General features: G+C 50.4%; 6 protein-coding genes across 7 annotated transcripts; 3 read left to right on the top strand and 3 right to left on the bottom strand.

Annotated features, from left to right (window-relative positions):
- The first annotated feature begins 778 nt into the window (after nucleotides 1–778).
- LOC131211249 (ras-related and estrogen-regulated growth inhibitor-like protein) lies at nucleotides 779–7,981 on the top strand. The gene is made up of 4 exons (XM_058204651.1): nucleotides 779–859; nucleotides 4,949–5,262; nucleotides 7,599–7,767; nucleotides 7,845–7,981. The coding sequence occupies exons 1-4, from the start codon at nucleotides 784–786 to the stop codon at nucleotides 7,979–7,981; spliced, it is 696 nt and encodes a 231-aa protein (XP_058060634.1). The 5' UTR covers nucleotides 779–783.
- Nucleotides 7,982–13,304: 5,323 nt separating this feature from the next.
- Nucleotides 13,305–15,380, bottom strand: LOC131209275 (phospholipase A2 group XV-like). The gene is made up of 4 exons (XM_058202303.1): nucleotides 14,971–15,380; nucleotides 14,385–14,759; nucleotides 13,791–14,313; nucleotides 13,305–13,725 (listed from the first exon to the last, which is right to left on the bottom strand). Exons 1-4 carry the CDS (start codon nucleotides 15,143–15,145, stop codon nucleotides 13,503–13,505), a joined length of 1,296 nt encoding a protein of 431 aa, XP_058058286.1. The 5' UTR covers nucleotides 15,146–15,380; the 3' UTR covers nucleotides 13,305–13,502.
- A 421-nt stretch (nucleotides 15,381–15,801) lies between these two features.
- LOC131209965 (cell division cycle protein 23 homolog) lies at nucleotides 15,802–17,702 on the top strand. Its single transcript, XM_058203142.1, has 2 exons — nucleotides 15,802–16,918; nucleotides 16,987–17,702. The coding sequence occupies exons 1-2, from the start codon at nucleotides 15,802–15,804 to the stop codon at nucleotides 17,700–17,702; spliced, it is 1,833 nt and encodes a 610-aa protein (XP_058059125.1).
- A 207-nt stretch (nucleotides 17,703–17,909) lies between these two features.
- Nucleotides 17,910–19,324, top strand: LOC131210994 (CBY1-interacting BAR domain-containing protein 1-A). Its single transcript, XM_058204329.1, has 4 exons — nucleotides 17,910–18,575; nucleotides 18,655–18,687; nucleotides 18,777–19,043; nucleotides 19,118–19,324. Exons 1-4 carry the CDS (start codon nucleotides 17,910–17,912, stop codon nucleotides 19,322–19,324), a joined length of 1,173 nt encoding a protein of 390 aa, XP_058060312.1.
- A 57-nt stretch (nucleotides 19,325–19,381) lies between these two features.
- LOC131209753 (heat shock factor-binding protein 1) lies at nucleotides 19,382–20,358 on the bottom strand. Of its 2 annotated transcripts, XR_009156854.1 has the most exons (3): nucleotides 20,101–20,358; nucleotides 19,812–20,033; nucleotides 19,382–19,723 (listed from the first exon to the last, which is right to left on the bottom strand). XR_009156854.1 is itself a non-coding variant. In XM_058202888.1 (2 exons), exons 1-2 carry the CDS (start codon nucleotides 20,197–20,199, stop codon nucleotides 19,878–19,880), a joined length of 255 nt encoding a protein of 84 aa, XP_058058871.1. In that variant the 5' UTR covers nucleotides 20,200–20,358; the 3' UTR covers nucleotides 19,389–19,877. The 2 variants fall into 2 exon arrangements, 1 of the variants encoding a protein (XP_058058871.1); XM_058202888.1 differs by having other exon boundaries at nucleotides 19,389–20,033.
- Nucleotides 20,359–20,552: 194 nt separating this feature from the next.
- Nucleotides 20,553–22,203, bottom strand: LOC131209412 (growth hormone-inducible transmembrane protein-like). Its single transcript, XM_058202479.1, has 4 exons — nucleotides 22,056–22,203; nucleotides 21,446–21,931; nucleotides 20,904–21,373; nucleotides 20,553–20,833 (listed from the first exon to the last, which is right to left on the bottom strand). Exons 2-4 carry the CDS (start codon nucleotides 21,896–21,898, stop codon nucleotides 20,746–20,748), a joined length of 1,011 nt encoding a protein of 336 aa, XP_058058462.1. The 5' UTR covers nucleotides 21,899–21,931; nucleotides 22,056–22,203; the 3' UTR covers nucleotides 20,553–20,745.
- Between the last annotated feature and the right edge of the window lie 395 nt (nucleotides 22,204–22,598).

Raw genomic sequence — 22,598 nt, 5'->3', positions numbered from 1 at the left:
ACCCCGGGCGGTTGTCAGTCAGTCCCAGGATTAGAGGAATTCGTCGCCAAACCCCGTTCGACGGACGAAAACAATGCGAGCACGTTTTGCGAACGTATCTCACGCACAGTCGATTCTCGTCCATTGGCGAAAGATGAGAGCCACTAACGGCCCCTGGGCACGTGACACAGCTGTGCGGTGGCCACATTACACGGCCGGGGATTTTTCTACTCGTGCTGGCGCTGCTTGTTTTCCCCCGATGCGCAGATACACTAGCGACTGATAACGGAAAGTTGTGATAAGACGATAAGAGGTTGTTAAAGAGCCGCCACCGTCACACTATGAGTTAGTAGAATTGTTGTTCTGCAATTTAATAATATTTTAATAGGCTTTACTTGTAAGCTGCCGACACCAGGCGCCTCCATGGGAAGGTTTCCAACAAAGTTGAACCCAAAAAAAATCTGGGAAAAGAAAACAGGTCAATCGACAGACCAAGTTCTGTACTAGGACACTACCGTTTGCTTGCAATCGTACGTTTCCTACGTGTAGAATAAACGTGGCACACGTGTGCCCGGCACAATCCCTTCCTGGGAAAAGACGCGAAATACCCGTGAAAGGGGTTCCTCGGTTGCTGCTGGTAAGCGGCTCAGTCACGCCCCACAGCGCTTTAAATGATGATTTAAACGATGACAGTGAAAAGACACGTTTCGATGAATAGCTTGGGCGAGAGAAAAAGTTGCAACCAACCTTCAATCATTAAATCATGTTTCTTCTTTCACTTGCAGTTAACATTCGGCACACACGATGAAGACGGAAGAGAAAACGAACGTGCCACGTGTGCGGATAGCGGTGCTCGGCAATGTCAATGTTGGAAAATCTGGTGAGTCCGGGAAAAAGGCCCCCATTAATCCTTTTGTTTTTCCTGCTCCGGGGCCATGTTATTGATGAAACGTACCAGGAAAGAACAGATGTGGCTAGGGGGCCGCTCTCAGGATTGCTCAGCACTCCGCACATGATCAAACACTTTTGGCCTTGAAGTGCGCTCCTCGAGAGCGCTTGTTGCTAGCGGGGCCGACCGCAAAAATGGAATCCATGTTTCACGGGGTGGGTGTGGAAAATAAACGCAATATTTGCATCTGCGCCACCCTCAAGAGAACTTCATTCTTTGCTCCCACCTCCTGGGGGAACTGCTCCATTGTTTGATAATAAACAATGGCACTAGGAGGAAACTTTAAGTGAAACATAAACCGCACGGAGTGGCCCACGATGAGTTGGTTTTCCTTCGAATGATTTTCCCTGAACTTTCCATCCCACGCTGGACTAACAGCACGGTCGATCTGTAAGTGGTCGCGTTCGACGTTGAGCATCGTTCGATTTCTTTTCAATTCGCTCGATTTCTTTAAACAATCGGTCAGTCTAGCACATGTGCGATTCACTGTTGTATTGGAAGCGGACTCGAAGCGTGCAAATCGGTGAATCGTGCTATTTATTGACACGAAAAGGCACATCTCTTTAGCACAAATGTTCGGTTTGCGGTTTGATTTGGCGGTTGCGGCCGTAAAAATTGCCACCGGCCAACGCCTACGGTCCATTCAGCTCTCGTTGTGCGCTGTAATTAAAACATTTCACTCTCTTTCGGGTGCGCTGGCGCGAACTCAGATCTTAACACGGCCCCCCGGTGGATGATTTTTCACACAAGGATGAGTCACACGAAGCGACCGTTCATTCGCAATTGTGGCAAACCCTCAAACATGCCACGCCGACACGAAATGAAAACCGTTGAGCGAAGAGGCCAAAAACCCAGAGGGACCCAGAAATTGGCAGTCCGCCTCCACCGGGTGGTGGAAACTCTACGCTCTACGAGAAGCGCTAAAAAAAGGGACAGACCGTTTCAAAACGCCATCATTTTTGTCGACCATTTTAAGCGATTATGAAACTGTCACTCAACGGAACCGGTGCCGGTGTGCGGTGCCAAAAGAAGGATAAAGAACTCATACTCTCGCTGCCCGCTCTCTCTCTCTCTCGGTGTCGGACCCGAGCTGAAGATTTGCCAAATGTTGATCGATTTGTTTTTCTTTCGTTCAATTACGGGAACACTTTTTCATCGCACGTTCCACGATCCGTGGGGCCGATTTCTGCTTCAATTTTACTTATCGAATCGCGGCTCCCCAAAGATTCCACCCTGGCTGGCTGCTGGTTAGTATTTTATTTTCAAGCGGGCCACACCGAGGATCGTGAACCTGAACGTCCGCTTCATCGTCTCACGCAGTGGCTTTCATCTTTGTTTGCTTGAAAATCCCGACCGACGGGACACGCGGACGGGCAGTGCGAGTATAAACAAACTCTGTGCCCCTTCGTCAGCCATGACTGCCACTCGGCGGAGGACCTACGGTATGGGAAAAAGAAAATAAATAATATTTCCCCAAACGAAAATGGCCCCAAAGGTTCGAAACCGGATTCATTCATCGGCAGCACGATCGGGAACGAATTTTCGGGGCACCTGCCGTGGAAGACAAATGACCCGCAAAGTTCATTGCAAAAACTCGGAAAGCAAACAGAATCCGTCAAAAACCGGTTCAGGTGCTAAACGAAGGCGATCTCCGGCGAAGGCAATGGCAAACGTGAATTGCAACGGCCGTTTGTTTACCTTCCGAGCACAGTTTATCGGACTGGTCAGCCTTGCCATGGTGCACTAACCGGACTGCTTATGCGACGCAACTGACGGGTTGCCTTTCATTCACACCTGGCCGGAGCAAGAGCCAGAAAATTGATACTTTCTAGAGTTAGAGACGGCAGTCGCCATTTCATAACCTCCGTCATTCATCAACCTCCGTTTGACGACACTAGTGACCGTTAACGATCGTTTGCGATCGCACCTAAAACCCGTGCAATACAAAGTCACCGAATGGAAAGGGAAGTTTAGACAGCCACCGCCACCGATTGAAGACCTGGCCACCCTCGGGCAGGAATGGGAAACTTTTCCTTCTCGGAAATTGATTTATAAATCCTTGCCGGAATCGACACCGCCTTCCATTCTGTTGTGTCACGCCCGACATTACTTGCAAGCTTCAGATCAAAGATTGATTAAACAACTCAATCAACCGCTTCGGGGGAGGGCGCCAACACTGGAACACTGGTATCCGGTCGACATTTAAAAGCCATCGTTCCGGGCGGCCCCTATGTACGGCGCCATTAGGCGATCGAGGCAGGAAATGGACTGTTCTGGTCGACCAGCAGGATGTATGGGTCACCGCCTTTGCTATGCCTCTTTGTGTGCTAGAAAAACGATACAAGCGAAGGGCCGGCCCGGAAAATGATGAGAGGAGAGGTTAAAAGCATCATTGTCGCGTGGCCAAGAAAGTGTTCCGTGGTTGACATCCCGTGTGGCGAGTCCCAAACCAACGTTTAAGCGACCATTAGCATGATTTAATACGAGCATGGAGAGCGGACAAGGGCATCCTGGGAGATTGGAGTGAACGAGAGAGAGAGACGATAGATACTCACCTGTGACCGTTTGACCCTCGTTTAGTCGGAAACGGAAACCGCCCACCGGTCAGAATGTTGGCCGTTTGATTGTTTTCCGCTCGGCCGAGCACTTTTCACGCTGGGCGGCATCGGCGTGTGCATCATTTATCTTCGACACTCCTGCTGCCGGTGTCGGTGGGTCCGGCCTCCTGTTGACATGTCGAGGACCGGGGCCGTTGACCTCAATAATTGTACTGCGTGCGACCCGAGACGTCCCGGATCCCGGAGGCCTACGCGAGCTGATTGACAGCTCCATTCGGTGACAGTCGGTGAGCCGGGAACCCCGGCATCAGAGTGTGCGGTGATCGATTGATCGACTTCGTCCGGTGTCCGGCGTCGGAAAATGGATTGCAAACATAGTAGACATGGCAAACGTTTGACGCATTACGTCTCGTCCGTTCGCTTGAAGTTTATTCGATGGTTTTCTTTTGGTGAAAGAGATCATATTTATCAATTAACCCCTTGCGGGCGATGCACGGTTGACCTCGGCATCCAACACGAGCCTCCTGGTGCAACGGTGGTGAGCTGCTTGTGATGGATATCGACGTCTTTGACCTAAATCCACCAGTGTATTTCTCACACTCAACGTCCTCAACGTTTGAACCACGCGGTTTTTTTGCGGTTTTGCGGTCGTAAAACAGGTCGGTGCACGAGTGGCCATTAGCGTCGGTCTTCCGCGTGTCCCTGAAGCTTGGAAGAAAATTGAAAAATTTTCATCACTCCCAAATAACGGCGTTTGAAGTGAGAGCTGAAGACATGTTGCCGCCTGCGGTGACGTACAGGATAGACGTCAACGTTCACAGGAGTGGGACACCCAAAGGCAATCAACCAAACGCACCCGTGGGTCGTGCAAATATTGAGGTTAAGGAAATGAAGCTCCGCTAATACGAAGCCAGCTTGCGTCCGACCTCGCTCCCCTAATGTGGGTCATTCATTAAAAGACACCGAAAAGACCATCAAAACGCCCGACACCGATTAGTGGTCTTATGCAGTCCGTGCTCGGCAACGATACCGATACATCGCGGTCCGTAACAGGAGACGGTTCGGTCGAGCTAAAAGTGGTTCGAGTGTGTTACGAGACGGCAGAAGGTCCCATCAACAGTATTGGCTCTTGCTTTCTAACTTTCGCGGGCACCGTCCTCTGGTAGGGCTGGTCACTTCCAGCTGCGCGTGCAGGGACACTCGGGCGTACCTCGTGTCTGCCACATGTCGCTCGAAGTGGACACCACACATGGCACGTGTACGGTTAGCGCCGCTGGATGACGAAGGTCCTTCCGGATGATGACTGTTACCGAATGACCGGGGCGCACTTGCCCGAGCTAGTCTTAACGTGAAGCGTGAATGGATGATTTTAAACGAATAGCAAGGAAGAGGAAGTAGCTGCTCAAGGATGGCCATTTCGATTGCGACGAGTTTTAATGTTTTCCTCTCTGCTCCTTTACAGCCCTCACCGTTCGCTATTTAACACGGCGGTTCATTGGAGAGTATAGCTCCAACACCGACCTGCTGTACAAACAGACCGTCACGCTGGACAGTGGCGTGCTGGACGTGGAAATCGTCGATATATCGGCCGAGAACGACAATGGCTTCCCGGTCGAGCAGATCCAGTGGGCAGACGCTTGCCTTATCGTGTACAGTATTATCGACCGTACCAGCTACGAGTACGCCAAGCGATCGCTGGCCGAGCTGCGCCAGCTGCAGAATGCCCCCTCTTCGTACCTGGTCGGCAACAAGCTCGATCTGGATCACCTGCGCGAGGTAAGTCTGCGGTTACTGCCCGCCGGGAGTATGCCAATGAACCCACTTGACTTGCCACCTGGGGGGAAGCCCACCCCGATTGGACTGTATCCGAGGGCCCCGTAGGCGAGCTATCATTTCGAACGCATGGCAATAAACGACCAGCTGTGGCCGTAAGGGTGATTGCGCGTGGCACGTGGGATGCCGGTAGCTCCAAAAACTCAATATCTTCTAATTACACCAGCCCACCTGCCGGGTGGCAGGGAATCCGTTCTGGTTCCGGGAACACTATCAGCGCCCAGAATTTCTCCGGAAACCCCAGCATTAAATGTCAACGTTCTACAGAACGTCCGGTCGACATTGAAAAGACCCGGTGAAAATGATAAAGCAGATCAAGATTTGGGGCCCCTTCGTAGCCTTCGATTCGGGCCCGAGCACCAAACTGGGTCAACCCTGGGCAAACGCATAATTAAGTCGAAAGTAGGTTTCGCTTTCATCTTTCACGGTGTCTGCAAATGTCAGCCGGTACCCTGCCACCCACACGTCCCGCAGAAGTTTCATTTTTCATTACTCGCTTCCACCGAGCGCCGCGTGTGCGAAGTAGAGCGGAACGTGAAATGGGATGGAAAACCGAGGATTGTAACGATTCTCGTCTTCGCTCCGCTCCAGACGTTTCCCCCAGCGGATGGAATGTGTTCCGTCTGCTCAAATTCTTCACCCATCCGATAGCATAACGGTGGCCGCGCTTGAATTTCGTTTGGCGAGTGTCGAAATTCCGACACCTCACAAAGAACCATACGAGACCCTCTCATTCACTTGTAAATTCCACTCTTCCCATAGTTACCATGGCAAGGATCCAAGTGTGCTGTGTCTGACGGGTGGCTATTATGCGTTTTGCCAACAACCACCAGGCGTCTCCATCACACGAGCTGTTTGGCTCCGAATCCATTACTGCGACTGCTGATAACATCCACCACGGTTCACGGACTGTCCGTGGTGCTTTGTTTGCCCCTCGGCCGTTGCCCCTCGGGCCAGCTCCCAAATAAATCAATTATCACCACAAATCAAAGTGGTCGAGAAGCAAACTGTGAACTGTGAGTTCGATTTTCGAGCTGCGCTCCGCTGGCTTCCAGTTCCGGTTTTTGATTAAAATTTATCTCATTCTCGTGCGTGTTTTTTTTGTTCGCTTTCTTGGGTGGGTGCGGTTTCGCTAAAAATACCCCAATCAGCAAGAACTCCCTCAGAAACGCGCTCTGGTCAGACTCCGAGGCACTCCGGGATCGGCGTTCAACGATCAATTCATCAGCGCGTCGGGACGCCGGCGATCGAAGAGACTTTAAACACAACACCGCCCAAAGTCTGGCGGGGATGGGAGTAGCCCAATTGCATGGGCCCAGCGACGGGCACATGAGTCCTGTCCAGACCCCCATCGCTGTCATGTGGATTGACTGGCACATCGACATCTTAATCGATCGAGCGGAGCGCACAATCTTCCTGCGGCGATTTGGCCTTCTTTCGAGACGGCGGCCGAAACCTTCGTCTGCCACAGCGCCACCGACTTGGGCACCTGTTTTTGTCATTGCGAACCGAGCGCCCCAATATTAGTCCTGCTTGCGGCCACTCTCATTAGCACGTGTAATTAGCGGGGAAGGCACCTTTGCCAAAAGGCAAATCCTCCCTTGGCCCACGGCACTGTCAGACGCACGGCTTGTTAGTGGCTAATCGAAATTAATTACGCTGCCAACGGGCCACGGCTGGCGGGGCAAGCTTGTAAGCCGCGGCCGATGCGACGATTCACTTGCGTTGCGGTTGCCGCAGACGAACAAGCCGCCGAAGCCGCCAAACACTATCCAGATCCGGGTGACACGGGGATATCTTGTTGACCTACATCCCCGCGCCAAAGGCCGCCGCCCGGCGAAAGGACGCGAAACTCGTGTTTAGGCGATTAAGATATCGTAGGGAAGAATTTTGTGTCAACTTTGGCACACAAGGTTCGTTAACCTTGGCTTTCAGGGGGTTGATCGGTCGACGCCAACTGGTCGCCGACGATCGGGCTTATAGATTGGCGAAGCGCAGAAAAATGACCCCGCTCTCGACCCCGCTCTGGTGCGGCGTCGTGTGGTTAATGTCCCTGATAAATGCCCTGCCCGTGCCCGTGCCTAATCGCCGTGCGGCCGAAACTGTTTCCCACGGAGAACTGAGGAATGTGTACGGCAACAAAAACATCAGAAACCACTTAACCCACATACTAGCCGGCCGGGGCCGGTGTCCAGTGGGCGTGTGCGAGGCATTTGCGGCGTGATTCATGCCCCTTCAGATAAACATCTCTGTTTCGATTTTCTCTTGCGTCTCCGCAGGTCCAGGAAACGGAAGGAGCATCGCTGGCCGCTTCCCACGCGATCGGCTTCTGTGAAGTGTCCGTCGCCGACAACTCGCCCGCCCTCTACAAAGCCTTCGAGCGGCTACTGGTCGAGTCGCGCGCACGCCCCGTCAAGCCACGCAAGTTTTCCGTCAGTAAGATGTTTGGTAAGTACGGCCGATCGCCTTGACCGCGCCTTCATAGTTTGGGCGCCGTTTCTATTGTGACTCTCTTTGCCCCACAGGGACGCTGATTGGAAACAATGGACCACGGCAACCGTCCGTGAACCAGGGCACGGTGGTACCTTGCCACAAGGGAGAGCTTCACAAGTCGCGTGTCATGAAGCGACGCCAGGCCTTCACCGCGACCGCATCCCTATGACCGACATCAACCGCGGGTGAGGACAGCAACTAAATCGCTTCCTGTGAAAATGCGCTCTGTCACTCTGTGCGTGGATGGAATGGACCCCGAGGACCCCGAGGCTGCGGGACATAAGGAGGGCAAACAATTTGTGATGATAGAACTAGTGTAAAGCTTGGCAGTCGGTTTCGGGTTCCGTGATCACTGTGTTATTTTGTAAGAACCCTGCACGGATCGATTGCTGTGCAATCGTCCATCTTCCCCGTTTGTGTGTACGTGTCCACCCTTATCCTATTGTTTTGTGCTAACATTGTCGGCGTAAGCCCCACGCCTTGATCGCTCCCAAGAACCGAGCTTTCGAGGACACCCTTATCGTTTTAGCTAGGGGTCGCTACTGGTCCTCTCACCTTCGGGGTCTTGGGTGCGAAAAATAGGGCAAGCCTAATCCGGTTTCGATACATGTTGTTGTTAGTGAGCCTCTCTCTGAACCATCGTCAGTCATTACCAGTCATTTCGCGGACGCATTTCTCCGAATGATAAAAATAGTTAATTGCCAGACGCGTATCAAAACACATCAAAACCGCTGAACCAAGCGAAGCGGAACAGGAACTCCCCCGGGTGGAGTGCGAGGGACACAGAGAGACAGAGCCTTAAACCGAAACGAACTGAATAACAACTCGACAGCCGGCGCCGGGTTTTCGCGCAATCGAGCCTCATTAGTGTCATGCGTGATCACCACCCCGCCATAAGCACCGTAAGCCGGGCGATAGTTTTATTTAAAACATATCTTTGTTTGTGGCGAGCATTGCGGAAATTTTCCGTCGTGTGCCATACGCCGAGGATTGGCAATTCCTCGCGATTATCACGCGATAATCGCGAAGCGTTTTGTTGCCAGCACAGGATGGAGACTAATGCGCCCGTTGGAACCGACCGTCTCGGGGCACCGAAGCGAAACGGATACAGTCTGGTGCCGTAATGGTGTGTGACCTGTGGCATTAATGTATGCATAATTTTATCATATGTACTTGAACATGTCAATTGGGTTGGACCCAGATTGGACTAAAGAGATGTTTAACACCGACACGGTGCGGTGGGTTGAACCCAAAATGGTCCCCCTGGAAAAGGACCACAACACTTATCCGGAAACAACTCTTCGCATTCGGAAATAGTTTGTCGTCCAGGCAACACCCCGGGGGGGGATCCGAAACCGGAATCGCAATGCGGTGATCTATTTCCGGTCAAAGTGTCTAAATACATCGGAACAAATATGCATGCGTTCCACCTACGGTTTCCACAATCGGTTCCCTTTGGATCGGAATCGGTACCCGAAAACCGAAACTATCTCACTTTTCGAGAGTCGCACTGGACCACTGGGCACCACCGTAACTAGCTTTCTTCGGCCGGACTTTGACGCAATTGCACATTCGCTTGCACGACAAATCGCAACCGCAGAGTCAGAGGGAAAGGGAAAGCGGAGCGGAACCCCCGCACGGTGCCGCTTGCGGCCTGTCAGTGTCAGACATTTATCATGTGCCGGTTGGGCCGGGCCGGGCCGGGCCAGACCGCCAGCCGTCCACCGGCGACGGCGGCCGTTTTGACTCATCATAAAAATAGATCTTCCTGAGCACCTGCGGGCCGGGGGTTTCGCTTCACCGGAACTCGCCCGGCAATGACACGCGTCATAGCGTGATCTGAATGCGAACGTCCTGCCCACATCGGTCCCACTTCCGGATAAGAAATTCCTCGCCACGGGATCGAATCCGATGCCTGATCACTTCGGACGTCATTAATCGTTACGGAATCGATTGTTTTCGGCCGGCGCCTATTTTTGCGACCACACAGAGCGAGACAGAGAGTGAGTCACACGGCCCGGGTCCGAAGAAATGTGATTCCCGCCCAAGCGCTCGCTCGGACGTCATCTTTGGGACACGTTCGACTAAAAATGGACGAGTTAGGACGATGAGAATTTAAACTCCCTGTTTCGCGGTTCGTTTTCATTGCCACCGTGTGGCGCACGATCATCCGCTGGAGATGTGACCGGCCCGAAAAGCTTGTTTCGCTATCAATCATTTCGCAGCGGCATGCTGCGTGTTTCAAATATCGGTCCCCGGAACCGCCATTCACCAATCCGTGGCGTGGTGAGCGGTGTTCCGGTTCGGGAGGTTTGTTTTAGAACAAAATCAGCGGCGGTACACGGAATCGGACTCGTAAACAATGCCGAAATGGCCGCGGTGTGCCAAACTCGGCTCTCGTAAGTTCAACAAAGAAAACCATAAACGGGAGCGCGACTGTCGATTAAGAGTCCAGTTAGTGGCGATCGACAGGCGATCGTGCAACGAATGACGCGGTAGACGCGCGAAGGAAGCAACATAACCAAAATTCAAACGAGGCTGTGAGTATCGAGTAAGTTTTGATCCAAAATCTGAATTCGATGGAACCGATTTGAATCGGATTGGCGACTCTAAATTGCTCTAAATCAAAGTTTGAACACGGAGTGCGATCGAACGTCCACAGAATGACTGGAAAGACTAAATGGAAGTTAACAATTGAGACCGTTTGAGGACACCGCTTGTCGGGTTCCCCTCGTGGCCACAGGAATTTGAAATGTGCCGCAACGTGCTGACGCCTAATTTTGAATTATATTTACCATTTACCGAGCGAAAAGTGGCCAGTGTGAATCGTACGAAGCCTATTGGAGCCTATACGGGGAAGAAGAATGAGAGAAATTAGCTTATTATATTACCTTAGCCGTAAGATCTGAGGTGCCTGGTGTGGCCTCTAACAGAAAACGCTCATCAATTTGATCAACTATTGTTGAGAGTACACGGCGTACTCGGGAGGATCGACTAAAACGTAGTTTGTAAGACGAAAGCGAGACAAGAGGGCTTGGCCTTAGGTACGAATCGTGCCAGCCACTGACGAGCCTTTCCCATCTAATCGGCTAATTGATGTCCCATTGGAGTACCGCGGACACCTGCGGAACAATTGATTGATTATGAAGTGATTGATAGCATTACTAGTGAGAGAGAGAGAGACAGCGAGAGCAAGAGTGAGCGAGAAGAGCTTCGGATTGATTGATCCGCCGACGGTTTCATATCCTACCAAACCACCTTCCGTTGGGTTTTCGTTCGTCCAAACGTGTGCTTTTGTTTGTTACTTCCATTTCACGTCCCCCCCCCCCGCGGGGGCTTTTCCTGTTCGTATTACTAACGTAAGTGTTTTACCCTCTAAGCATCAAACTGTTACCAGATAATAGCAAGATCACGGGCGATACGGCGTCCCCTGTGCCCTGTCAATCAAATGTTGAGCAAAATTGGTGAAATACACGACTCGAGATTTCGTACTAAACACTCTGACCGTGTTGTTGTTTCCCTCCGAAAGTAATCCGAATTCCTATGCAAAGGAAACGAATCATTCCCTACTCAACGTGCGGCCAATTACACCCCGAGGACCAGATGCTAATACTAAAGTAACGAAAACGTGATAAACCGTGCGACGCTGCGGTCCGTCACGTTGCGCTCGTCGGGGTTGGGCTCTGTGCTCGAAATGAAAGTCGTGATCAACGTGTTTGGCCATCCTACATTGGGAGGGTCCGTCAAGCCTGAAGCCTCAAGCCCCCGGTCAGTTTGTGGAACGAAAACGAGGGCAGCACTGAAACAACATCGCCGTTTAACCTAATCGGCAACGGATCTGTGGATGATAAAATAGAAAGTATGTCAAGTATGTGCCCGAGCCGTCGACCACGTGACGGCGTGGTCGAAAATCAATGAGCTAGAGCACGTGACGCGTGATGCGTGATGAAATTCCCGTGACTCAAGGCTCAAGGATGGTTCAACCATGCGTCTTCCTAAACTGACGTATGCGGCCACGGCCTTGGCTAGGCTACCTCGAAATTGAAAAATTCTAAAAAAATTAATTAATAAGTTTATGCACAATGACCCCCGGGAACAAAACCTGCTGTAGGCAACGACAGTTCTTTTTACAGTTACAGAGTTTCACAGAACAAGACTTCCACTTGCCCGCTTCATTAACTCTGCGAGACACCGCAGCACAGAGGCTACGGGACATCGGGTTATCAAACTCTCCGCTAACGCCACGAGCACAATCCCAGGCCAATCGCGTAACATCATTCCGCGCCGTTGCGAAGATTTCGCGCCCCACGCGATGCATATGGGCTGTAATGTAACTACGCGGGTTCCCACCCCGCCATGGAGCACGTGGCTTCGTCGGCCAACGACCGCAGCTCATCCCGGTCTCGTCCTTGATATGTTAGAATGTGTTTGCAACCTGTTACGATAACAGTCGGTGTTATCGTAACGCCGACTGTCAATGCGGACAGTGCGGCCAGTCTAGAGAAGAAGGAGAAAAAAGAGAGGAGAGAAAACCTATATAAGGGCGCGCGGAGATCAAATAGGGCCTTTTTACCGCGTTGAGTGAAACAAGGGACGAGACACTAATTTTTTGATTCCTATTTAAAGAAGCAAATTAAAAGAACCTTTAAAGAACCAATAAATAGTCTCCGCATTTTCTTTGAGCTAGAATTTTCTAACACAACCCGAAAGCCCCGCGGATGCAACGAACTCATCTCCGTACGGATTGTCTCTCGACGCTCCTTAATCATCGGCTTATGTTTTTGGTGACAAATGGTGTGTTCCCCTTCCCCGAGGCCTACGAGCCTATGGCACGAGTCAAATTGAACGAATTTGCGACCGAATGGCGATGTAATTTGGCCCACACGAGCACGTGCTGCCCGAACCGCACCACGTGTGTGCACTTTAAATTGCTGCCCCAAAAAGGAATTCTCGGAAATTTTCACTCTTGTTAAGGAGCAGCACCGAGAGAGAGTGAGCGATAGAGAGATAGGGAGGAGACCACTTTCGCTTTTCGAGCCCACCGGGGTCGATGTTGCGAGTTATAATTCCTTAAAGTAGAAATATGTTAAGTTAGTAGAACTATGGCCAATACGAGTTTTTAGACTTCTGACTACTTTTTGACCTTTGACTACTTTGAAGCGAACATTCAAAGCAAATGTTGAAAACAAATGTTGCCATTTCGTGATTTAACGTCCAAATGCCCTTCTCCAAAATGTTAGGGGTCATTTTGCGCTCTGTGTTCTGACCACGTTTTGTTCTACACGCTCCCCTTCTGGCATAACGCAACATCTCCACCCGGGGCCGGAGTTCTGATCCACCTAGGGCGAAAGGTCACATAGTTGCTATCGGATCGGAAACCGTCATTCACATTACGTGAGGCCTGTAAGCACCTGGTTGTGCAATCGAAACGACTTCTGGCGAATGTTTGCTCATGAAACGAACACGGCACGGGTGGTTACAATTGAGCGAGGTTTTCGTCTTTATTTTCACTACAAACAGTCGTGCCGCAATTGCACTTAATGAGAATCATATGGCTTTCGATTGAACGGAGAACGAAGCAAAGGTCTAAAGTCCCCACTCAGTTCAGCGGGTAGAGAGAGAATATTTTTGGTTTGCGATTATCACCCGAAAGGGGGTCGGGTTTCTACGGCTCCCGTACCACTGCCGTACTAATCCGACAGTAGCACCTCGATGACAGCATCGATCACTGCTTGATCGGCCAAAATACTCATATGGTCGGCCCCAGGAAACGCTTTCAGATAGATCGGTTGCTTCTGCTGATTGGCCCACTGTTTGCAAGCTTCCAGCGATCGAATATTGACCGTTCCGTCGCCATCACCCATCTGCAACACTGGCGTACCGCTGAGATCGTACGATTTTTGGTAATCCAAACTGTGGAAACACAAGGCATGAATATCCCGAACCAAAGCCGAATGTAAGCCACTGCAATCACTTACGATTCCACCGTGTTGATCTTGGTTCCGTAGAAGCAGTGCAGTTCCACACCCGGAGCGGTGAAGTTGAGCGTGTACGGCAGCGTATCCTTGCGCATTTCCCACCCGTTCGGGTAGTCCAGATCGCTGAAGAAGTCTTCCAGCTGGGACATCGTGTAGATCCGACCCTGTGTGCGGGCGAGCACTTCATTCGGTTTCCAAAACAACGGCGACGGAAGCAGCCACGCAAGCGACGGATTGGTAATCTGCTCCGCTCGCATCACCTTGCCGCTCAACGCGAAAGCACCCAGATCGTCACCGATCGCGTATACCTTCAGCGCTTTGACACTGCCGGCCCAAGCACCAGCCAACGAAATAACCCTGCGCACATGCTTCGTTTTCCATTCCGCTGTTTGCAGCTGCAGGAAGTGGAGCGTCATCGGGGCACCCATACTGTGCACGACGAACGTTACCGGAACTTCCCCGTTGATCGTGTACGTCTGCTCGATCAGGAACTTCATCGAAAGGAAGAACTCCTTGTGCTCGTCTAAGGTTGGAAGGGGAAAGATTTGCTTCGAGGCCAGATACACGAAAGATGGTGAAAAGGACAACACTTACTCGGTGCCTTCCGGAAATCGTACGGAGCTCCAACGATCGATTTATCCCGCACGTAGCCGTTGCTCACCAGAGCGTTGGCAATGTTGACAAAGTACGCCCCGACGGAGGCGTGCGAAGGGTCAATCCATTCGACAGTCTCCGACTGACCGAAGCCGGGTATGCGCGTCACAACGCCGGGCGAGTTGCATGTCGTACGGGTTACATTATTGTACTCAAGGCGCACATTGTCGATCCAACAGTCGATCACCAGCGGCACCAGCAGTTCCTTGTTTAGCCAGATGTTGTAGAAAGTACTGGTGGAACGTTGGCACAAGAAGGACACCTTATTGGGTTTATTAAGTATCGCGTCCATCTGGCTGCCACCATCTCCGGGCACTAGGGGAGAGAACAAACAATCTTGATCAATCCAACTGCGAGGCTGCGACTTTGCCCTGTGCTCGTACGATGTGTCGCGCGATGGCCATTTACGCAAATTGTTTTGTTTTGCACTCGCTTGCGCCGTTTGATAAGCCGTCCTTCCGAACCAATCGAACGTGTGGCCCATTTTATTCCTAAATGCGGAACAAAGGAATTTCAGCGCACTCACCGAAGATAACGGGCGACAGCTTGCGTGTTGGGTCCAGAAGAAGATGTTCATACTTTTTAAAGAGCTTCTTCAAGTCCTTCAAATATTTACCACCGTGGTTCCAAAATACGCCCGAACTAAGGGAGCAATGGCACGCCAGGAGCAGTGCGATAACGAGTGATAACGATACTCGCATTACGGTACAAAGGACATACACAAGGAACCAATGAAAATTTGCTGTCCACCAATCGACGGGGACTTAATGCGGTCGATTTTGTCTCCTAACGAATGTCACAGAGCGAAATATGCTTAAACAAACGGCAAACAACGATCACGGCAAAAGTGCTACGTTCGACGGTTCCCCCGCCTGCTATGACGAACGTTTCGGCCCGACTGTTGCCGACAATCTCGCCAAACGACGCAAAAGTGATAACGTGATAACGTGGTTTGTTTGGGAAAGAAAATCACAGCTGTGGGATGAGCACGTTTCGTGCATTTGTGTGCGTGAGATGTTTCAGTTTGTTTACGTTTTTTCCAGTCACTTAGCGAAGAAACATTATATTTGTTTAGCCAATTTGCTGTGAATCGAGTTTATGCTCCTTGCAAAATGTACCAATAATCATCAACTCAACAAACAATAGATTTAACAATAATAAATAATAGATTTTGTTGCAAATACATTGTGTTGAAGCGGAATTCACAGCACAACCGACAGCACGGCTGTCAAGCTCTTGTCAAACCGTCATCTGACAGCACGGCGTTTGTTTATGGTACTCTCCCGCTCCTGCGATAACTAATCAACAAGCGACCCGGCACGCGATAGTCGCAAGATTTCCAGCATTGTGCAAAGGCATGGACGAAACTTTTACGGTGGAGCTGACCCAGGTCAAGCAGGACATTGTCGTGGGTATTGTGGAGTGCCAAAATCGGGGCTTGGTCCAGTGCGCCAAATGGCTGGCCGAGCTGAACCACGGACTGTCGGACACGACGGTCGATGTAAAGGGCAATCAGTGCGAACACCTGCACACCGGCATTGCCCAAAACGAGTACGATGATTACGCCCTGGCCAAGAGCTACTTCGATGTGCGCGAGTACGACCGGTCCGCTTACTTTACGCGCAACAGCATCTCGCCGGTGCCGAAATTTCTGCACATGTACGCCACCTACAAGTCGAAGGAGAAGAAACGGTTGGACAACATGAGCGACAGTTCGGTCGTGAGCACCGTGAACCACGTAAAGGATTTTTCCGAGCTCCTTACGACACTGCGAACGGAACACGGTCAACAGAAGCTGGACGGCTACTGTCTGTACCTGTACGGTGTAATACTGAAGAAGCTCGATCTTACCGATATGGCCGTTCGAGTGTTTGTCGAGTCCATCAATGCCGTGCCGACGCTTTGGAGTGCTTGGGTCGAGCTGGCCCCGCTAGTCACGGATAAGGGCATGCTGCGAACGCTAGCGCTCCCAAACCACTGGATGAAACAAATATTCATCGGCTATACCTACATCGAGCTATTTCTGAACGACGAGGGAATTAAAATTTTCGACTACATGCAAACGATCGGTTTCAGCAAATGCGTGTTCATACCGACGCAATTGGCGATCGCCTACTCGAACAAACGCGACGTGGACCGATCGATCGAAATCTTCCAGCATCTGCAAGAGATCGATCCGTACCGGCTGGATAACCTGGATTCGTACTCCAATCTGTTGTTCGTGAAGGATATGAAAACGGAAATGTCCCATTTGGCGCACAAGGTGGTGGACATCAACAAGTACAGCCCCGAGACCTGCTGTGTCGTCGCGAACTACTACAGCATACGCTCGGATCACTATAAGGCGGTCATGTACTTCCAGCGTGCGTTAAAGCTGAACCCTCGGTACCTGTCCGCCTGGACGCTGATGGGGCACGAGTTTATGGAGATGAAAAACACTAACGCCGCTATTCAAAGCTACCGCCAAGCGGTGGGTGAGTACGGCCGACGCTGGATTTTTGGATCGTGTATGACTTATTTCCTATCCCCTCGTTTATTGCAGAGGTCAACAAGCGTGACTTTCGTGCGTGGTATGGCTTGGGACAGGCGTATGAGATACTGAAGATGCCGTTCTACAGCTTGCACTACTACAAAGCGGCACAAACGCTGCGTCCGTACGATAGCCGGATGCTGGTGGCGCTGGGGGAAACCTACGAGAAACTGGAGAAGATCTCCGATGCGCTCAAGTGCTATCAGAAGGCGTACAACGTGGGTGACATCGAAGGAGTGGCACTGTATAGTCTGGCGAAGCTGTACGAAAAGCAGGGCGAAATGGAAAAGGCCATTCCGGCGTTCCTGAACTTTTGCTCGGACGAAAAGGTGGTCGCCGACAAGGCGTCCCTGTGCCACGCGTACCTCACACTCGCAAATTACTACGAAAAGCACGAGGATTTTGACAAAGTTATCTACTTTGCCTACAAGTGCCTCGATTACGAAGAAACCAAGCGGGAAGCAGAGGCACTACTCAAAATGATCGCCACGAAACGGATCCCGAAGGCGACGGCCAGCGTCGCATCCACTTCCGCCGGGCCTAAGAAGACGACCGACGAGAAACCGCAGCAGGACAGCGAGTCCACCGATACGTATGGGGACGACATGGATATGGATGAAACCAACATTTCCAAAACGATCGACTTGGTGATGAGTGAAGAGATAGCGCTGACAAACAGCGAAATTCCCGAGTTACACATGGAAGATTCCTACGATGTAAACGAATAAATGGTCAGAAACGCAAATATCGCTTATCGCATTTTTATTCGCTTTGCTTCCACAGGATGACTCTAGCAACCTGCAGTCGATCGGTTGCTTGGTAACGGAAAATTCACAACAAGCGCGCGGCATCATTGCTGCTCAAACAGCAAGTAGAAGGCTTACTGTTTTCTCTCAAGGTAGCTCTGGGAGCTGTGTCCAAGTTTTTCATACACGATGCTTCGCGGAACCAATAGAACGACACTGTTGTGTGAAGAGCAAACAAAGTTTATCCTCGATCGGATCGGCACGGTCGAGAAGCAATTCAGTGAGCTTTGCGGAGCGTTGGCAGAGTATACCCGAAAGCTGGCAAGGGTTCGTGACAAATCAGACGAGTTGGCCCAATCCGCGCAGGAATATTGCGATGCCGAGAAGTACAATACGACAATGGCCAATGCGCTTTCGAGTCTGGCGAAAGCGATCACTTTGATCGGAGACTTTCAGGATGGCCGCGTGAAGCGACTGGAAACGCGAATCGTGTCGGAATTGGCGCAATACGAGTCCGTATGCAAACATTGCAAGGAGGGCGTGAAAGAGGCATTGCAAATCCGCGATAAGGACCTCACGAAACGGAAGCAACTTGAGCAGAACAAGAACCGTAATGGCCGGGGCCGGCGTACTGCCAACGATACGGAAATCATCAAGTCCAATCTGGAGGTTGAGAAGTCGCTGAAAGAGATCGAATCGCTTGTGGGACGGTTCGAAAAGCAAAAGCTTAAGGATGTGAAGCAGTTACTGCTCAATTTTGTTATGATCGAAATGAAATTCCACACCCAAGCGGTGGAGGTTTTATCGGCCACGTATCAGGACATTAGCGACATCGACGAAAGTAAAGACTATCAGGTGAGTGGTTGACGAGAATCGAAAAAAAATCGGTTCTTACATAATTTTTGTACCTTATTGCTTCCATTGCTGGCGGTAGGGAGTACACAAGGAACTAAAACGACAAAATCGGGTAATAATGGACAAAACAGTGTCGCCGATAGGGTAGAAATTCGCAACAACTGTTTTCTAACTTCTACCGTTTCGGTTTTAAATTTGCAGCAATTTAAAAAGTATCTTCAAAGAGACACACTTCCGGATCGATATCTACTGCAGCGCATTAAATCACAGTCAATGGGGGCGTTAAATGCCACAATCGCCGGGTTCACGGCTGGACGCAAGAACAAAAGTCTTAGCTCTAACTCGCTCAACTCATCGCAGGAACAGGAACCGGACCATGTGAGTGAGCAGCAACTGAACCAGGCGGCACATAAGCATGCTTCCAGGCGAACCAATCGATCGGCAGTGCAACAGTCAATAGAGTCCTTGGTATAAGACTAACGGCCACAATTTCCCAGAAGGCACCACCTAACGATCTGTATATTATTTTCTTTCTACTGCAGGAGTCGGTGAAACGCGAAGTATCGACGGAATCGAAAACATCTTCCGAAGGGGAGGACGACGACAGTGAGGCCAGCGATACAGAAACCGGCGATTCCGACACGCCGGTGACGCTGGCCAAGCCGGCCGCTGGTACTTTGGAGGGTGGAAAAAAGAGTCAGGTGGATTCATCGTTTAAAATTATAAAACTTAAAGATTACAATCCATAGAGAAAGGACAGACGTTCCGTACCTTGCGCATCATTGTATTGCCTTCCGTTGCAGACACTGAAATCAATCATTGTTCACTCTTTGACGAAAATGTCTCAAGCACGTTTCCTAGCAACGGGGATTGTTGAATCGAACTACGAAGTCTTCTTAAGAAGCACAATAATGAGGCACTCGATCAGCGAATTCTTTCGATATGTGGGCTACACTGCTGCCCGGTTACTGCGGGATTTGAGACGTACTTAGTACATTCCTCTAACTTTTAGCTTTGAACGTTGGTTGCGCTGATTGTGGTGGTGTATTAATTTATTCAATCGTGTGATTCGTGTACAATAAAAAAGTATGCCTCCGATGATGCTGCTGCTTTCGTTGGACTTTGCTCATGAGAAAAGAAATGCAAACCTGGAACCGATTACAATACATTTCTAACGTCGCCCTTAAAACATATTTTTCCATGACGATTCTCCACGTGTTTCTCCTGCGCACTTACGATGATAAAGGGTCGAAGAATGATTGCCTCGTAACTAAGCAGGAAGTGCCTCGCGGTCGGGCCTACTTATTTATCCTGTCCTTCGACACCGGCCTGCTGCATAAGGTCTGCGATGCTCTTTTCGAGTTCATCTATCCTGGTGCCCATGTCATCGATGCGGGAAATAATTTGATCCGACATGCTCTGAAACTTGTCCTGCACATTTTGCAACAGATTTTGAACCTGCGAATGGCAACCAGAAACCGAATTAGAATAAGAACCAAAAGCACAACTCACAAAGCGCGCTCACATAGATGGTCAATTCCTGCATATTCTTCGGGTCCACATTGCTGTTGAGGGAGTAGTTCTGCTCCGCGTCACTGTCGATTTCGGACTTCACATCGGCCATTGTACCAATTTCGCTTTGCTCTCCGAATCAACCCTCGTTCACTACCGTGTTCCGTGCGTAACTGTAACCTCTATTACTACGGTTTTCTGTTCGGAGGCAATTTGTTCGTTCTGGGGGTCACCAAAAGCCGCTCATCGAATAAACAAACTACCGCACCCTACTCCTGGGAAGACTTTGGCACCCAATCCTACCTGAAAGGCTGTCAGTATGGTTCCGATGCTGCCAGTAGTGCTGTCACATTCAAAGAGATCGTTGCACCGGGAAGCCATGAAGGCGATTATTATTCGATCTAACATTCTTTCCGGCACACTTTTTTACGCATTTTCAAAGACAGTCACCAAACAAAGTACAGCAAAACATTGATTTATTCACATTCTTCTGCTAATGTTCATACACAGCAACGCAACAGTCGATTAATGGTTAATAATTCAGGGGTTTTGTTTCGATCGATCGAACTTGCTATTGATCTCTGTAAAATAGTAAGCACGTAACTACGCTAGCTTAAAGAAGACATTTATAATAGAAGATATTTATAGCTCTTGTCCTTTACTTGCGTCGATTACCACCTCCCCCAGCCAAAATCGTGACGATCCGGATGAAAATATTCAGTGTGTCCATGTAGATTGAAATTGCACTAAAAAGGCGGAGAGGAGTTGTTACTTGTTTTGTTAATGTCCCTTCTCTTTTAGCTGGCAAATACTCACGAGTTAACTGGATCGAAAGGACGGGGAGCATAAAGTGGGTACATTTCCGCCCGTTTAACAATCTTTTGCGTGTCGTAAAGCAGAAAACCACTGAACAGAAGTAGACCACCGTACAGTGAAAGTGACGCAATGCCGGCACCCAAAGCCGTTGTCGGGGGAAGCCACATGGAAGCTAGGGACGATGCAAACACTACCCCCAATCCGATGGCCAGTGGGCCACCCATGTAAAGAAACTTGTCACTCGGTGCACAGACGGCCACCGTTGACAGCCCACCGACTACACCCGCGGTATACCAGGCGGCCCGGGTAAGGATGGCTCCACCGACGAAGCACATGGGTGCGATAACTGCGCCGAGGATAGCCGAATGGACGGCCCATGCAACTTGCTTCGAGCCGATCCCAGGGCTGTACGGAATTGATTGTGCCACCATTCCGGATCCGATCATCAGAGCGAATGTTCCGAGAATTGACTGCGAACGAGTAAAAAAAACGAAACCGATGACACCGAGGATACGCCGCGGATCACCACATCAATGCTTTACCATCCATCCGTTTCTCGACACAAGGCTTAGCATGCGAGGTGATCGGAACACTGCCATTGCGCTGGCTGCCGAAATGGCCAACGAGCCGCCGAAGTATAGGTAGGTGTCCTGAATACGCTGCTTCACAAACTCTGGCCAGAGGTGCGAGTTCTCGAGCGTGCTAGTTCCACTGCCGAGACCGAGGCCGTAGAAGCATAGTGCGCCAAGGCCGAGCGCAGCACCGCCGGCCACCGCTCCCTTTCCGATGGCATAAGCATTGGGACCGGGTGGTGCCATGGCCCGCTCACGTAGTGACGTTCGCTCGGCACGCGCTGTCCAGTTGCTACCGCTGCCGCCCTTCACATCTCGTGCGTACTGACGAAACACCGGTTGACGCTTCGCAACCGTCTGCAGGGTAGTTTTCAACAAGGTTGGTGAAACCAGCTGTCGGTGACATGCCAGACGCGACAACATGATGCTTGCGTTTCGTAGCGAATTGCGGCTCCTCTAAAAAAGTAAGTTATTGCGAAAGATTGAGTAATGTGAAGTGCGCATCGTGATCAGTGGCCGTCGCCAAAACATGATGCAACTCATAACGAATCCGCATAATCGGCGGCACGGTAGTACTTACATTTTCAGTCGAGGCACGCTCAGAAGAAAAGTCACTGATCGTACAGATAATTTCCTCACGGATGTGAATTGCGTTCTTTTTCTCGTTTTTCAGAAGCAATGTGTTTTCACACAGCTTGCTGTTTTGATTTCTTGTGTGATCCGGAACGTTCTTTGCACGACTGAAATGACGTTTCTATTTTACTGTTTTTTCACTGTACGAACCCTTCGGAAACGGCCCATTGGTCGCCAGAGCACAAAAGCCGTAGGCGAAAATACTTAAATTTGAACCAAACTATGCTATAGAAAAACGTATCGTAACTGGGAGAAAACGTAACAGTCGGACAATGTTATGAAAGTTGTAATTATACACGTATTGTTATTAACATACTGGCTTAAATGGCTCCCCACCGAAAACAAGGATTGGATCCGACTATCGGTGACCATGGCAACCAAAAACTCGTTAAAGCAATGTGACACATCAACTTCATTCAGTTCTCAGCTGCGCAAAAAGCAACGGCGATTCAGAATGGCCACAAATCGTCCAAATTTTTTAGAGCAACTA

The sequence above is a fragment of the Anopheles bellator genome, chromosome 2, assembly GCF_943735745.2.
Source record: "Anopheles bellator chromosome 2, idAnoBellAS_SP24_06.2, whole genome shotgun sequence".
NCBI classification, from domain to species: Eukaryota; Metazoa; Arthropoda; class Insecta; order Diptera; family Culicidae; genus Anopheles; species Anopheles bellator.
This window is presented reverse-complemented; position numbering and strand designations above follow the sequence as displayed.